The sequence below is a fragment of the Strongylocentrotus purpuratus genome, unplaced genomic scaffold, assembly GCF_000002235.5.
Source record: "Strongylocentrotus purpuratus isolate Spur 01 unplaced genomic scaffold, Spur_5.0 spur5_scaffold_4, whole genome shotgun sequence".
In the NCBI taxonomy this organism is placed as follows: Eukaryota; Metazoa; Echinodermata; class Echinoidea; order Camarodonta; family Strongylocentrotidae; genus Strongylocentrotus; species Strongylocentrotus purpuratus.
In genome coordinates this window covers 5,450,306-5,464,696 of record NW_022145610.1, presented here as the reverse complement: position 1 = coordinate 5,464,696, position 14,391 = coordinate 5,450,306, and the positions used below count along the sequence as shown (strand labels likewise).

Below are 14,391 nucleotides of genomic sequence, written 5' to 3'. Positions count from 1 at the left end.
TAAGTCCTTGTGTTCTATTATTAGACTGAATGTAACAGTTCATGCAAAAGAGATTGCACTGGTATACATGAACCATGTTAACTGGCTAAGCTCAAATATCATTTTATCAGGACTAGAAATGTACCAATGATAATTTTCCTTGAATACATAGAGCAGCTTCGAAGGCAAGTTAATCATCAGAGTACTTTCAAGGAACACTACGCTGTTTTGAATCTTTGAATATCTTGAACCATTACTATTTATTCATCATCTACAGAATGCGTGACATGTAATGTTATGGACAAGACAGATTATTCTGCGTTTGCAACATAGGAATAGCCTGAAATACGCCTCCTAGAATTAATTGACTCTCTTGAGTGTACAACAAAGAGAGATATAAGTGTATGACGTCTCATGGATGTATTGTGATGTATGACTCATGTAAATGATGGTCACCGAGACACTCACCTCACTAAACATCCACATCTTACTCCGTCTGCTTTGAGGAGGCAGTTCAAAAAAAGGTATTAGAAAATGCTGCATGATGTGTATGTATTGTATCGTGTGATTGGCAGAGGCAGACTGGCCATGGGGAGTTTGGGGAGTTTTCCCCACACATGAGTCTGGTCTATTATTTTAGCTTTATAAGAGTTTGTCAATCGCGTCAAACTCTATAGTTGAAATGACTGGTCGCGTCAGAATTCCCCAACCAAATTTCAAACCTAGTCTGCCCTAGTGCTCATAAACAAGTTCACTCATTTGTTTGAATAGAGAGTCATTGCTCTATTAAAACGACAATCCAATCTAATGAAGCTAATAAACAGAAACCAGTTTGCTCGCAAGGTTGGATTTCCCTGTAATGCTAGATTCTATTTCCCAGCAGACATTATGATCATAATTATCTGTTCGGAGCCAAAAGTGACTTTATTACTTGATTGAAATGATATAAATGCAATAATGCATCAATATGAAGGTGACTAGTTTCTAGCACCAGGCAGATGATAAAACAAATGTTGTCTTGTTTTATTTTTAATCAGTGTGTTGATGAGATGAGGTCATTTCCATAACTTTTATGAGCTTGTTTACTTCTAGAGTGCCTTGTGGAAGTATAAATAAATACATCATCTGGTCAGAGCCAGATGGGTGTTAACTATGTGTTATAATGCCTGGAGTCAGACGATTTATCATCTACCAAGACTACTGAGAGTCAGAACGATATCTAATTATCTATGCACAGTAACATGAGCTAATGCCCTTCTGGCTCAGTCTCAGCAGACTCTTGCTTACCATATTCAAAGAGATTCACCATGAATGCAGCTAAATAAAGGGAATCATGATGAATGTTCATAAATGTTCTAGGACTTTGAACCTCCTTGATTTCAGCACTATTGTACAACATCAACATAAAGCAGTGACATGTTACAAAGGTACCTGGTCTAAGTCTGTGTAGATGATATTGGTTACTTTGTGTAGTTGGTGACGAAACTTTTTTCTTGAGTTTTCAGTGAGGACTGCTTTGTTATAACGTTGATAAATTGTATGAAATATCCACTGAATGGACCTTGATTTTCAAAGATCAATTCAAGGTGAAGATGCATGATATTCAATGCAGCACCTTTCCTGGTAACCTAGTGATCTTTGGGTTCGTGAGTGACATCCATTTCCTAGTACATAGGGTAGTATAGGCATGCTGAAGGGGTATCAATCTCACAAGAGCAGACAGCCTGCTATTCTCAAGATATAAATTATTACTCTGTATCACTTTCACATCCTAATTTGCTTCTCTCTCTGTCTCTCTCTGTGTATGTCTCTCTATGTCTCTCCCTGTCTGTCTGTATGTCTCTCTCTCTTTCTCTGTCTGTCCCTCTATTTCTCTGTCTCTGTCTGTCTCTCTATTTCTCTGTCTCTGTCTGTCTCTCTATTTCTCTGTCTCTGTCTGTCTCTCTCTATTTCTTTGTCTGTCTCTCTGTCTCTCTGTCTGTCTGTCTGTCTCTCCCTTTCTCCTACATCTCTACATATATCTCTCTTTCTTTTCCTTTCTCAGTTTCTGTCTCTCTAGGTGTCTGTCTCTCAGTCTCTGTCTCTCCCTCTCAGTCCACATTTCACTATATAGTTCGGCTATCCAGTATCCCATCCATCTCTTTCCCTTCTTCCTATTCTTACAAGCTCCTTCTCTGTAGCCAGTGTAGGCCTACACCTTTCTCACACTCTGTAGCCTATTTGTTTCTGCTACTTTCTTTATCTCCCAAGTCCCACCCCCCCCCCCCTTCTCTCTCCCTCTCTTTCCCATTCTTGCCTCAACATCCTCCCTTTCATTTCTCCATCTCTCTTGGTAATTATCTCATGTTACTGAGGAGCTCAACTACAGCATTGATTAAAGCCCGAGCTGGTCTCTCATTTCGCCGAGTGATAGTTACTATTACAATGCCATGTGTACAAGTATGGGGTTTCGCTCTCAAAACCATTCACTAAAGTGTCCTGGAAAGTACTTGAGCTGAGGCTGTGGAGTTGCAAGTATTATTAATGATATTTCCTTCACTTTTTCTGTATGATACACTATTTGTCCAAAAATTATCAAAGTCGCATAGCTCATCTATGATGAATACAAGAAATTAATTTTCCCATCTAGATTTCATAAATATGAAATAGAACTTACATATCAGCATTTAAAAAAAAATTGGACTCCTACTTCTCCAAAAGAAAATATTTTGCTCGTTAGTACAGGTGTATGCCCTTTCAGAAATGAAAAGTGAGATTTTTTTCTTTTTAAAGTCAAGCTGCATACATGTATGTCTTAATAACTGATATATGTGCCTACTATTTGTATTAAAGCAGGCAATTGTATTATTAATTAATGTGCTCATCTCATACTTATTATCTTGAATTCTTTTCTTCTTTAATGGTGTTATTCTGGTATTTTGTCCATCAATACTTCGTCCTTACTTGGCGGTAGTTTGGCCCCCTTGTTATTCCCCACTATCAGACGATACATTAGCACTCTCCTGTTGTATTGTTGCCCCAGAAGCAAGCTTGTAGTCTTACAAGGGTACAGCATGATTAGACACACATGGGACTAACGGAGCAAGCAAACATTATAATGGCAAATATAGATTGGGGATCAGTCTTTATCCTTAGTACAAACACCCATGAAAACACCTCTGACCTTTCTCCTGTTCTTGTGATAGCATGGAAGTGTCTCGCTAGTCTAAAGAGACCTGTCTGGGGATGATCACAACTAATCAACCAATCAAATTTATACTGGATATTAATGACTTGTGGCATGTGAATGATATGTTACACTTGATAATAATAATAATAGTGCTAATAATCAACATCATCATCAGCAGCAGCAGCATAGATGGTGTTCTTCCTGACGACCCTGCAATTATCATAACCCAAATAGTAACCAGGTTTCCATTTACACCTGGGTGGAGAGCGGCAAATGTGGATTTAATATCTTGCCAAAGGAAATTTGTGGTTGGTTGGATTTAGAGTCCAGTGAATGAATCACTTCAATTTGATTCAAGGTGTATGATACTTTAGCTTGAGTATGAAGAAGACATAATTGAAAATCCAATTAATGAGGACCCTATTTGTTGAGCTGTAGTGATATTAAATATCATCTGTGTGGAGCCAGAAAGGCGTTAACTCATTTCGTCGCTGTTTTCACGAAGTGACGGTAGTGAAAAAAAATTGCATTCACTTTGCGTTACGATTTTCCTCACTACCGTCACTTCGTGAAAACAAGGACGATTTGATAGGGAGTTGACGCCCTTCTGGCTGTAAAGAGGATATATGCATCTGTGTTGGCCGATTGGGGCTGGTGTTGCATTCATTTCCTATCCAGCATGATTTTGTAATGCCTTATATTGTTCACATCTCATTGCTCCAAACAACCTTTCTATTACTTTGGATCACAGTTTTAGATTCAGTGTAGCATTTTTTGTTTGATATTTTAGATGCAAAGTAATTACCAGAACATGATATTGCCATTTGAAGTTTATAGCCATCCATATAAATCATTTAAGGTCATCCATTAACCTCCCCTTATTGTTAGGTTTGACATGATAGGCATTCAAGATACTAATTTCTTTCAGTCGAGGTGTGTTATTTGTTGTTGAGATCAATCTTTCTTTTTAATTGGTATGTAACCTTCAGAGTTACGAGGAAATGTTTACAAGCACTTTTAAGTATTCTTTAACCTTCGGCATTCAATTTGACTGTCAGTGATCCAAATCCACTTGATTCGTTCGAGTGTTTTCTATGGTTTGTGGATATATACCTCAAGTATGCCTCACTTATCTTCCTTTGTAGTAGGAGGTTGAATTTGTTTATCCTCTCCATAAAGTTGACCAGTGAAAAATGAATAAGCTAATAAGAATTTAGCCCTGGAAAGCATGAAAGGGTCTCTAGAAAGCAGAAACTCTGGACGATACAAGTGAGAAATGAATAAAGAAATATATTAATAGGACATAGACTTGTCCCCAGTCAAATATGACCATTTCTAATATGGATATCCCAGAAGGATAGCCCAGTGAAAGTGCTTACAGGGAATCCACCCTCAATATCAAAATACTCACAAAGAAAGCAGAACAATCAGAGAAGCAGGCTGGGGAAAGGTAGAACACAATTGGACAATTGAATGATTTAGAATAAAACTGTATATGCACTTGCCTTCTGACTCGGATGGAGTATTAGTGAATATATATGTGATTAATGTACAAAAAGTATTTTTCACAGGGAAGTTATCTGAATGTATACTTACACCAATAATCTGTGCCTTTAATTTGGGTAGACAAGCATATATTCTGATATGTGGCCTCATAAAACACTCATTTACATTATTCCAATTGCCATCGATTTTGCAAGGTCGTGAAAGCTCTATAATTGATTTCTGTCTTGAATAATGAATACACCACCCTATTCATGTTGTAAGTATACTATCTATAGTACAGTTTATACAAAGCCTTGATTCTGCTGGTCAATTATACATTGACTTCTTTAGGTAAGCCTGCTCTGCTCTGGGGCCTATTCCTTTAAAATTGTAATGTATTCTGATATTGGTATGATAATGTAAGTGTAGTTCGATTAAAAAGACGATTATATACCTACAGGAAATATAAGTATATTTTTAAACCAAATTTCCAATTACTATAAATTTGCTACTGTTTAAAGGAATCGTAAATAACAACTACATTGTAAAATTTGTAGTTGTTATGCAATAAACAATCTCCACTTTTTATAACACAACATATTCTGTTTCATTGATAAAACTACATAAAATTTTTCCATTGGCTATTTGGTTGACTTATTGTATACTGAAGCTCAGAAAAATGTACCAAAGTTGTACATTTATTGCCTGTCCAAGGATAAATTCCATACTTTTTGCATCGCTGCATGCATCCCCCTAATGAACACAAATACAGTGAGCGTGTTGAATTATCTCATTAGGGACCGGTATATGGCCAGATTGTAATTAATTTCTGAATGGGAACGAGCAAGATGCTGATGTGATGGGTTACCCAATAAAGAGACATGTCATGTGTGTGCAGTCCCACGCACGTACAATGGCGTTTGTCAACCTGCAAGGATATCTGACAGACAATTGGGTTTCGCTCTGCCATGGACCGGCTGTCGTGTCGTAAATTTGATGGCCACAGATGTTGGGCTTCTCCTCTTTATGATCCCTTCTTTCTAGTCTTCTTGTTTGCAGACTTGAACTTTGTTTTGAAGTCTTGATAAAGACTGTAGCAAGGGAGAACTGAGAGTGGCATGAATGTCACATGGCATTGAAATCAAACCCAACAACATCCAGTGATTCCAGTCAAATATAGATCTTGCTCTGAGAAGCTCTAGAATAGCTCTGCAGAAAAGAAATAATTAAACATACATGGAAATCTTAACTTTCTGTAGCTGATTGAAGAAGAAAAAAAAACCTCTCTTAAACAAAAGTATTATTTACAGTAATGTCAAAAAACAGCATGAGCATAGAACTGTAAGTGCAGACCTAAATGAGCTATATACTGATGCCATGATAATGACTTTACTTTGGATATGTTATGTCTCGTGTGATATATGGTGGATGGTTTCAAGTATAATTCCTGAATACTTATTTTGTTTCTTGAGGACCAGAAGTCCTTGTGACTCGTATCAATTGATTTATACCGCCCTCAATGCTCTCGGTATACAATTTGTTATAGAGATTTAATGAAAGTCTGTGAACTTGTCAAGGATTTGCAGGATAAGTCAGGTTGATATTTGTGTCTGTTTCTATGAATCTGAACCTGAAACACAAATTTTGTCAATTTTTTTTATGTGAATAGGTATTTCTTCCATATCTAGCCTGTGTGAGGATCATACAAATTTTATTCAATGACTTGGCTTTAAATTCTAAAGCAATGTAATTATTTGAGCATGGAATAGAGAGGATGATATTTGATTTCTCTTGGACTCCTAGTTGATCATGATCCAAACCATCATGGCCACTGGTTCTCCACGGATGCAGGGAATGGAAGAAACCACTTCCTGGACTAAGCCCAAGAAAGAAAGGAAGTGATGTCAAGTGACACTATGTCAGGATATGAGAATGGATGATGGGCGTAGCCATGGGATGTGGGGGCTACCCCCTGTAATGTGGGGGCTACCCCCTGTAATGTGGGATACATACATTTGATATATCTTTTTTGTTTATAGATCAAGTCCCTCACCCCATCTGATTTAAACTAGTGACACATACATCTACGACTCAAAGTGCATGTGGCTTATGAAAGGGGGGGGGGGTGTAAGGTATTTATCAAACTGTGCATTAGTGGGCACACACTTTGCTCATTTCCAGGAACTGGAGTTGCGACACATTTAATATAGCAACACCCCCCCCCCCCTCCCTTGTATTTATGCCACATATAGTCTCTGTGTCTGTGGCATGTAAGGGGCGGGGGGGGGGGGGTCAATTAACCCCATTTTGTTCTCAAGCAAGCTAATGCCCATGATGGGCCCATGGGCACTTTGCTAATTGTTCTCACCCCCAGCCCCCCCCCCCCCCCTGCTGAAAATCATTTTACAGCACCTCAAGTAGCATTTAATACAGTAACGTCCCTCCTGCTCCATCTAAAGGCTGAGCCCCTGTCATTACAAGAAAGTCCAGTTACTTTGAAGCTTATATTTGCAAAAAGTTCAGTTCAGCTTGACCCCCTCGTGAGATTTTTCCCCTAAATAGTTATTATATTACATCACTTGGACGAACAATATGACCCTAAAAAGGACACCTACGCCTCAAAAACCAACAACAGGAACCGTTTGTGTTGTGCTTTGCAGGAATTCACAGATACAAAGGCTAATTGACCAAGTTTTTGGAACCCAGTAGCTATCAATGCATCCTGTTATAAGTCATAAAAACCAGAGGGTTTTCCTGAATTTAAGAACAGATTTAGAGCAGCAGCAGCCAAGCTAACTATATACCTACAAGCTAAAATTGTGTGTACCAACTGTAGCTACATGTATGTATTGCATACAGGGATCTAGCATTTGACAGAGACATATGTGGGAGAGTTGGTGCAGACAGAAGTCAAGACCAGAGATATGAGTTATTAGAATTCATTTGTTGATGATTCCTGTATATCATTCGGAGAGTCTGCTTGAGGGTTGCCTTATTCTCTACCATCATTCATCCATTATTCTGATACTTTGTTATGCGGAAGATTAAAGGAGGATTAGGTTCATGGCGTAGATGAATTTGATGAAGTTTCCAGTCGTTCAATTGAATTATCATAACGAGAAGTTCTTGTGCAGAAGATAGAGAAGAAAATAAAACATTGTAAGAGGAAAGACTGCCTTACAGGTGTTGTCAATACTGTTGTTGAATTACTTCATCTGATACGGATTTTAAATAGTATTTAAAAACTAGATTTTTTGGTGACCTAGTCTTGAAGAAAGTCTAGTCAGCAGCTGGCACACAAGCTAGTGAAGCTACACCTTTATAACTCCAAAGTACAGTGATCGCAGAAAGGCCTGAATTATTAATCATTTCGTCATCAATCAGCCACAAAAAACCTTTGCGAAAAGATCCTTCGTTCTGAAATGTCATCAGTTTTGTTGTGGATGTTACTGCATGGTTCGTCTAACTTCGCTTGTCATGATGAAACGTTCTGACGCTCTTTAATGACATTAAAAACACAACGTCGTTTTTGTTTTCCCTCTTCCCCTAGCAAGGTGGTAGTACTTTCGAGGTTGATGCAAGCGAGTCTTGCCAACAAACCATCTTGCTCGATTCTTCTAGCATTCAAGATGTCAGGTGTCGTCGGGTTCTTGAAGCAAAACGTGACATGTATGACTAGCGAGAATGTTCTACCGGATGTCCCATACTGCCTGAATTGTGATTCCCATCGAAGCTAGGCCATATTGTTTAATAATTAGACACAATGTGGCCTTTAGCCTGTGCGTAGGCGAGGCCAATTTCATGTACATGGAATCTACTACTTAATACATTGTAACGTTATTTACAGTTGCGTGAGTACAACATTACAGCGGCTGTGTCAGAAAATTATTCTCTTTGGAAAAATTTGAGGCAAATTTGATGAACATTGGATCTAGAGCTCGATACATTGTTAGCTTATTTTAAAAGGGTGTGAACAAACATACCAGCTGTGTCAGAAAATTAGTCTCTTGGAAAAATTCCAAGATGTATCCGATTAGGCAAGGAAGTAAGGATGATTCCTATGTGGTAAGTTTTCTTGTTCACTATTCTTATATTGATTGCACTTTCAGTTTCACAGGTCATTAATTTTTCATATAATTATTTGGAATGACTAATGTATTGTCAGGGTTTATGTGCTATTCTAATGGCAGGTGTGTATGGTCTCCCATGTTTTAGAGTACGCCTATAGGCTTTGTATGGTATGTGAGTGAATCAAGCATGAGGCATTCAAGTGTGTGAAAGTTATATCATTATCAATCTGAAAATCAAGATGGAAATCTATACAGTCTGGTCAACATATTGTTAACACATTCATGTGGAATTCAGTAAATTTTTACAAATTTCAATCTGTTCTATTTTTTTTTTTTTTTTAATTATTAAACCTGATGTAACACTATATATAAATGTGGAATAATTATATACATTGTAGATAATCTTCAAATTTCAGTGCATTATATTTTATATTATAGTTGAATATAATAATATCATACACATGTATAAACCTCATCACAGAGTAGAACTAATACACACATATCATACTACTTTATTTTCCTAATGCTATATTCTTTTGATGACACTTCCGGGACACTTCTGTGACATTTTGAATAATTGTCTGGCTCCAGAACAAAGGGTGATGAGAAATCAATACCCTTTCAAAACAAGAAATATCTTGATTTATGACATCATTTTGAAGTGTACTTTTGAAATGAGGGCTATAAAGCAGACAGGGAATCGAACATGAGACAAAAGTTGTTTGGAAACAAAGCTCTATTATTGCTGTAATAAATCAATGTAATGCCACAGCCAGCAAGCAGGCGCACTGGCTGTGTTTAGACAACCAAGGAGTAAGAACTCCTTGGACAAACCCACAACTTGTATTCTCTTTGCACAATCTTTAGTCCTTTGTAATCTTTACTCCATTTGAGTATATTAATGTTTTCAAGATTGGTACAAATCTCTTGATATCTTGGTACATGTAAATGCGTAGTCTGACATTGTTGTGTTCTTTTGTGGCACAGAAAGTTGAATGATCAGTACAGTGTACATAAAAGATGGTCATTATAATGTAGTGGTGGTATTGATAACAGATTATTGATCATTCATGGCTATAGTGGCTAATTGTGATTATGACGGTGATGGTGATGGTGATGGTGATGATGATGGTGATGATGATGATGGTGATGGTGATGGTGATGGTGATGGTGATGATGATGATGATGATGATGATGATGATGATGATGGTGATGATGATGATGATGATGATGATGATGATAATGATGATGATGGAGATGATGATGATGATGATGATGATAATAATGATGAAGATGATGATGATGATGAAGATGATGATGATGATGATGTTGATGAAGATAATGATGATGATGATGGTGGTGGTGATGATAATGACGAAGGTAGTGGTGATAGAGATGGTGGTAATGACAACACTTGCAAAATAGTTCTTTATTTATGAATATTATTATATTGATTGAAGTTATGTGTATCAGAGTCATAATTGTCAGCAGAAATAACCTAATATAATAGCTTATGTATCTTTAAAGGGCTTTGGAATTTCCAAACCGTTGTACTTGAATTATTTGAATGATTGAACTGACATAGAAACCAACCCGTCGGCACCATATTTGCCAAGCATATGTTCCCCTACAGCACCTCTGTGTCCTATTACATCTGATCTGCCCTTGGCCAAGCAATGCACTTGAATCTGTTGCATTTTTTATGAGAGCAAATAATGGATGAAGCTCAGTTACCAGGGGACATGAGAGCCAACTCACAGCTAGGAATTACACATCTTTGGCTATGGGTTTCATTCACACAGGAGAGAAAATTGTATAAAGAACTCATAAGAGCTAATTTACAAGAAATTTTTTACTTTGGGTGCTTTCACACCAGAAGAAATATTGTAAAGTGCATTATCAAGAAACACAATATGTTACATACAATATCCAAAGTCCTTTGGAAGCGCATAGAGACATATCACTTTTCTGCTTGTATTAAAATCAACTTAACATCAGGGTGGACTTCCCCTTTACGGTGTCATTTCAGATTTACCTATATGTTAAGGATGACATTGATATTTATATCATTTATAAAGCATCATATATTTACATAATTTTAATGGTTTAGAGATTTTTATTTTACATTTGCCCATTTTGTTTCTCTCCATTACAGGGTATCCCGAATCGTATGAAAAAGGCTCTGAAGCGGACAAAGAGCGTAGGTAAATTTGTAGAACCACCACGTCAGCAACCCTTCAGACCTACAAAGGAAGATATAGAGGAATGTGGAAGGTATGTATCTCATGAGGAAATTAGTATGTCTCACTGGTCCCCCTCCCCGCTGGTCCTACATCCATTGGTCCTTCATCCATTGGTCCTTTATCCATCAGTCCTACATCCATTGTTCCTATAAGTTCGCTGGTCCAACGTCCGGTGGTCCTATGTCCATTGGTCCTACATCCATTGGTCCTATGATTCAGGCCAGTGGGACATTTTTTAAAGTTTTCATTCGCATTGACTACTGTATATCAACCGGTCCTTTTCCCTAGTGAGTTTCATCGTGCCAATGGACGTTACACAATTATGTACAGTACATGTTTAACAAAAATTAGGACCAATTGATTTGGATCAGTGGAATGTAGATCTAGTTTGTTGGTTTGTTTTGCCTGACTGCTAAGAAAGCATGTGTAAGTAAACAATCGGGTGACTGATAGCTTTAAGTCCTTTCCGAGGAACTTGGTAATGAGGATTAATGCCTTACCAAAGGGCACTAGCACATCAACTTGGTTTCAAAACCCGGGACCAATGCTCTACCACTGACCCATTGGGCCTCCTGGTTTGTAGGACTGAAAAGGGTAGACTGTCCCATGCGTCTTTTTTGGGTTGTTTCAAGAACATTTTGCTCCACTCTCCTGTCAATAACAAAGTTACGTTGTACTTCTTTCTTGGTGTATATTAGCTTGATACCATTCCAGGTTTAAAGAGAAGCATGTAGGCTGTTGAGAGGCAGAAGGATGTTAAAGGTAAAGACCAGTATTGGAAACGCCCCAATTTCAAAAAATGAAATGGAAGCTCTCATTACCAAACATGTGAAAGAATATGTTTTGACTAATACATGATGATAACAAATTTGCCGGGAAACAGCCTACTAATTCATATATTTGGTAAATTTGTTTCTCTCATGGTCTGTGAGAGATATAGGGTAGTCCCATATACATCTTTCTGTGTATAGTGCTTGTAACTTTACGAAGAATGGGCCAAATTTGCTATCATTTTGATGATTCCAGAACCTTGCAGATGCTAGATGCTAGATGATCAACCTTTTCTGAGCGATTCCACAACGTTTCTTTCACAATGCAATCGCATGACCATAGCTGGTCTTTACCTTTAATTTTTTGTGGAAGTTGACGTAGCTCCTTCCTTCAATCTCTCAGCAGAGGACATGACTTGTGAAGCATACTCTCATGTAAATTTTGACGAAATTTGGGAAATGCCTATAGCCTTGTAACAGCTCTAACCAAGACAGCCCAAAGGGAAACCTGGCATGCTTCGAGGCATTTAGAACTCAAAATATAATTGAGAACAAATATGATTTTTATTTATTCTCCTTTTACAGCATTTCCATCATGATTGCTTAAATCTGCCCATGGTTTTCTGAATTAGAAAGAGGCCTTAAAGAATGGAATATTTCTTTGGAAATGTTTGTTTTGTAATAAGTCCTCAGGATGAAGAAGTCACGAATGTTTATTGTTTTGAACATGAGATCATAATCAATTCCACATTGTTTCAGTGGAGATAGATTATTTTGTTACCATGATAACAAAGAATCAAAGGAAAACACCAATGACATATAAGGATGTCCGTGGTTTTGATAGCCTGTGATCCGTAAATGTGTTAACTCATATCCTTTAACATGAACTTAATGCCCTTTTTGCTTTCACCAGTCAATATTATATGATTACATAGAGCCATAAATGTGTTAACTCATATCCTATAACACAGAGCTAACATCCTTCTGGCTCTCATACTCTGAGAGACATGAAGTGTTGAATTGTATCCTCTGAAATGAAGTAATGTCCTTCTTGCTCTCAGCGGATATCTTTATCTGTAAAAAATCATGGTTGAGTTTTCCTCTTGTAATGCAACATGATCATAACATGGATCATGAAATGTTTGTTTCTAAGACACCAAACTGTTCAAACTTCTATTGCCCTTCCGGCTTTCAAAGGCATGTATATCTTGAAACCTTCATGATTTTATCTGTCTAATGTATTATTACCGGAGTGTTGGCTCAGTCAGTAGAGCGTCCGCCTCACAACCGGGAGGTCGTGGGTTCGAACCCCGGCCGCGTCATACCAAAAGACGTTAAAAGATGGGAGTTGTTGCTACCTTGTTTGGCGTTCAACACTAAGGGATAGAGCAACATCGATCTGGCGCTGCTCAGTGGCTGCCGGGCTCACGATCAATTGGGCAAAAAGAATTTCCGTTTCGGTTTAATAAAATTTGGAGTGGACTATTAGGCTATTATTATTATTACTAGCAGGACCCGCGGAAATCCGCGGGATTCTAGAGGGGGGCGGGGGGTGTAAATAGATATATAGAGACTGTCTAAATTAAAACCACCAAGAACTTTATTTGCCATTCAGGCCATTAAAAAAATATACATGTTTAGCGTCCCCGCCCGCTTCCTTTTTGGGGGCCACCTCCTATATTTTTTTTTTTTTTTTAAACAGCTTCCCCGCCCGCTTCCTTTTTGGGGGCCGCCTCCTATTTTTTTTTTTTTGAAATTTTTTTGAATTTTTTTTTTTTTTGAATTTTTTGATAGAAAAAAAACAGCGTCCCCACCCGCTTCCTTTCTGGGGGCCGCCTCTCCTATTTTTTTTTTTTTTTTTTTTAATTTTTTTTTTTTTTTTTTTGATTTTTTTTTTTTTTTTTTAAAGAAAAAAAACATGAAAAGCACTGCTAAAATGTATTTCTGATCTTAAAAAAGAAAAGAAAAAAATTGTCGGCTGCCATCTTGAAAAAAAGCCTGAATGTCAGGGAAAATGTACGGAGCAGCCATTTTGAAAGAAAAAAAAAAAAAGGGGCCTCCTCCTTCCCATTTTTCAGAAAAAACAGGACGCTAAACATGTTTTTTTTTAAATTTGGCCTTATATAAAAAAAAAAAAAAACGATCCAACTGTACCGGTAGTTATTCTTTAAGCCACTGGAACTGCGTAGAGTTCCGTAGTGTGGCGTACCGACTACGCAGAAATTAGGCTGCGTATTAATGGGAAAATAGTCCCTGCGTAGGTTATGCGTAGGCTGGAGTACAGGTTTGCTTATATGGTTGCTTACTGTGTGGAAAGCTTTTACTGCTTTGACGATCTGGCGTAGGGTAGCATAGTGTTGCGTAAAAAGGCGTACTTTCTGCGTCAAGTTTCTACGCTGAAAGTACGCGAAAAAAATTAAACATGTTGACTTGTTTTCGTTCATCTTGCGTACCCCTTTCTGTCCCTCAGCATATAGTAACGTAGGCCAGCGTAGTTGGTAGCAACACTACGCAACTCTACGTATTGACCCCTCGCCAATTAGTGACCCCGAGTGTCACAAATAAAGTATTAAAAATATGCTCATCTGACCCTAATTAAACGCCTAAAACCCCGAGCTTTCGGGGGTTTATGGCCCCTTGAAACCCGTGGACCCCACGCCTATATTGTATATACA

At 37.8% G+C, this 14,391-nt stretch overlaps 1 protein-coding gene across 9 annotated transcripts in view; it reads left to right on the top strand.

The window, feature by feature from the left end:
- LOC574558 (ras GTPase-activating protein nGAP) overlaps positions 1-14,391 on the top strand; it is a 99,948-nt gene that overhangs the window by 29,362 nt on the left and 56,195 nt on the right. For 7 of the 9 annotated variants that reach the window (XM_030997766.1, XM_030997777.1, XM_030997768.1 and 4 more), the window contains one exon: positions 10,859-10,977. In XM_030997766.1, coding sequence (XP_030853626.1) covers positions 10,859-10,977 — 119 coding nt within the window. Of the gene's footprint in view, positions 1-8; positions 504-7,982; positions 8,699-10,858; positions 10,978-14,391 lie in introns of those variants that run through there. The other 2 variants (XM_030997773.1, XM_030997767.1) reach the window with 2 other exon arrangements.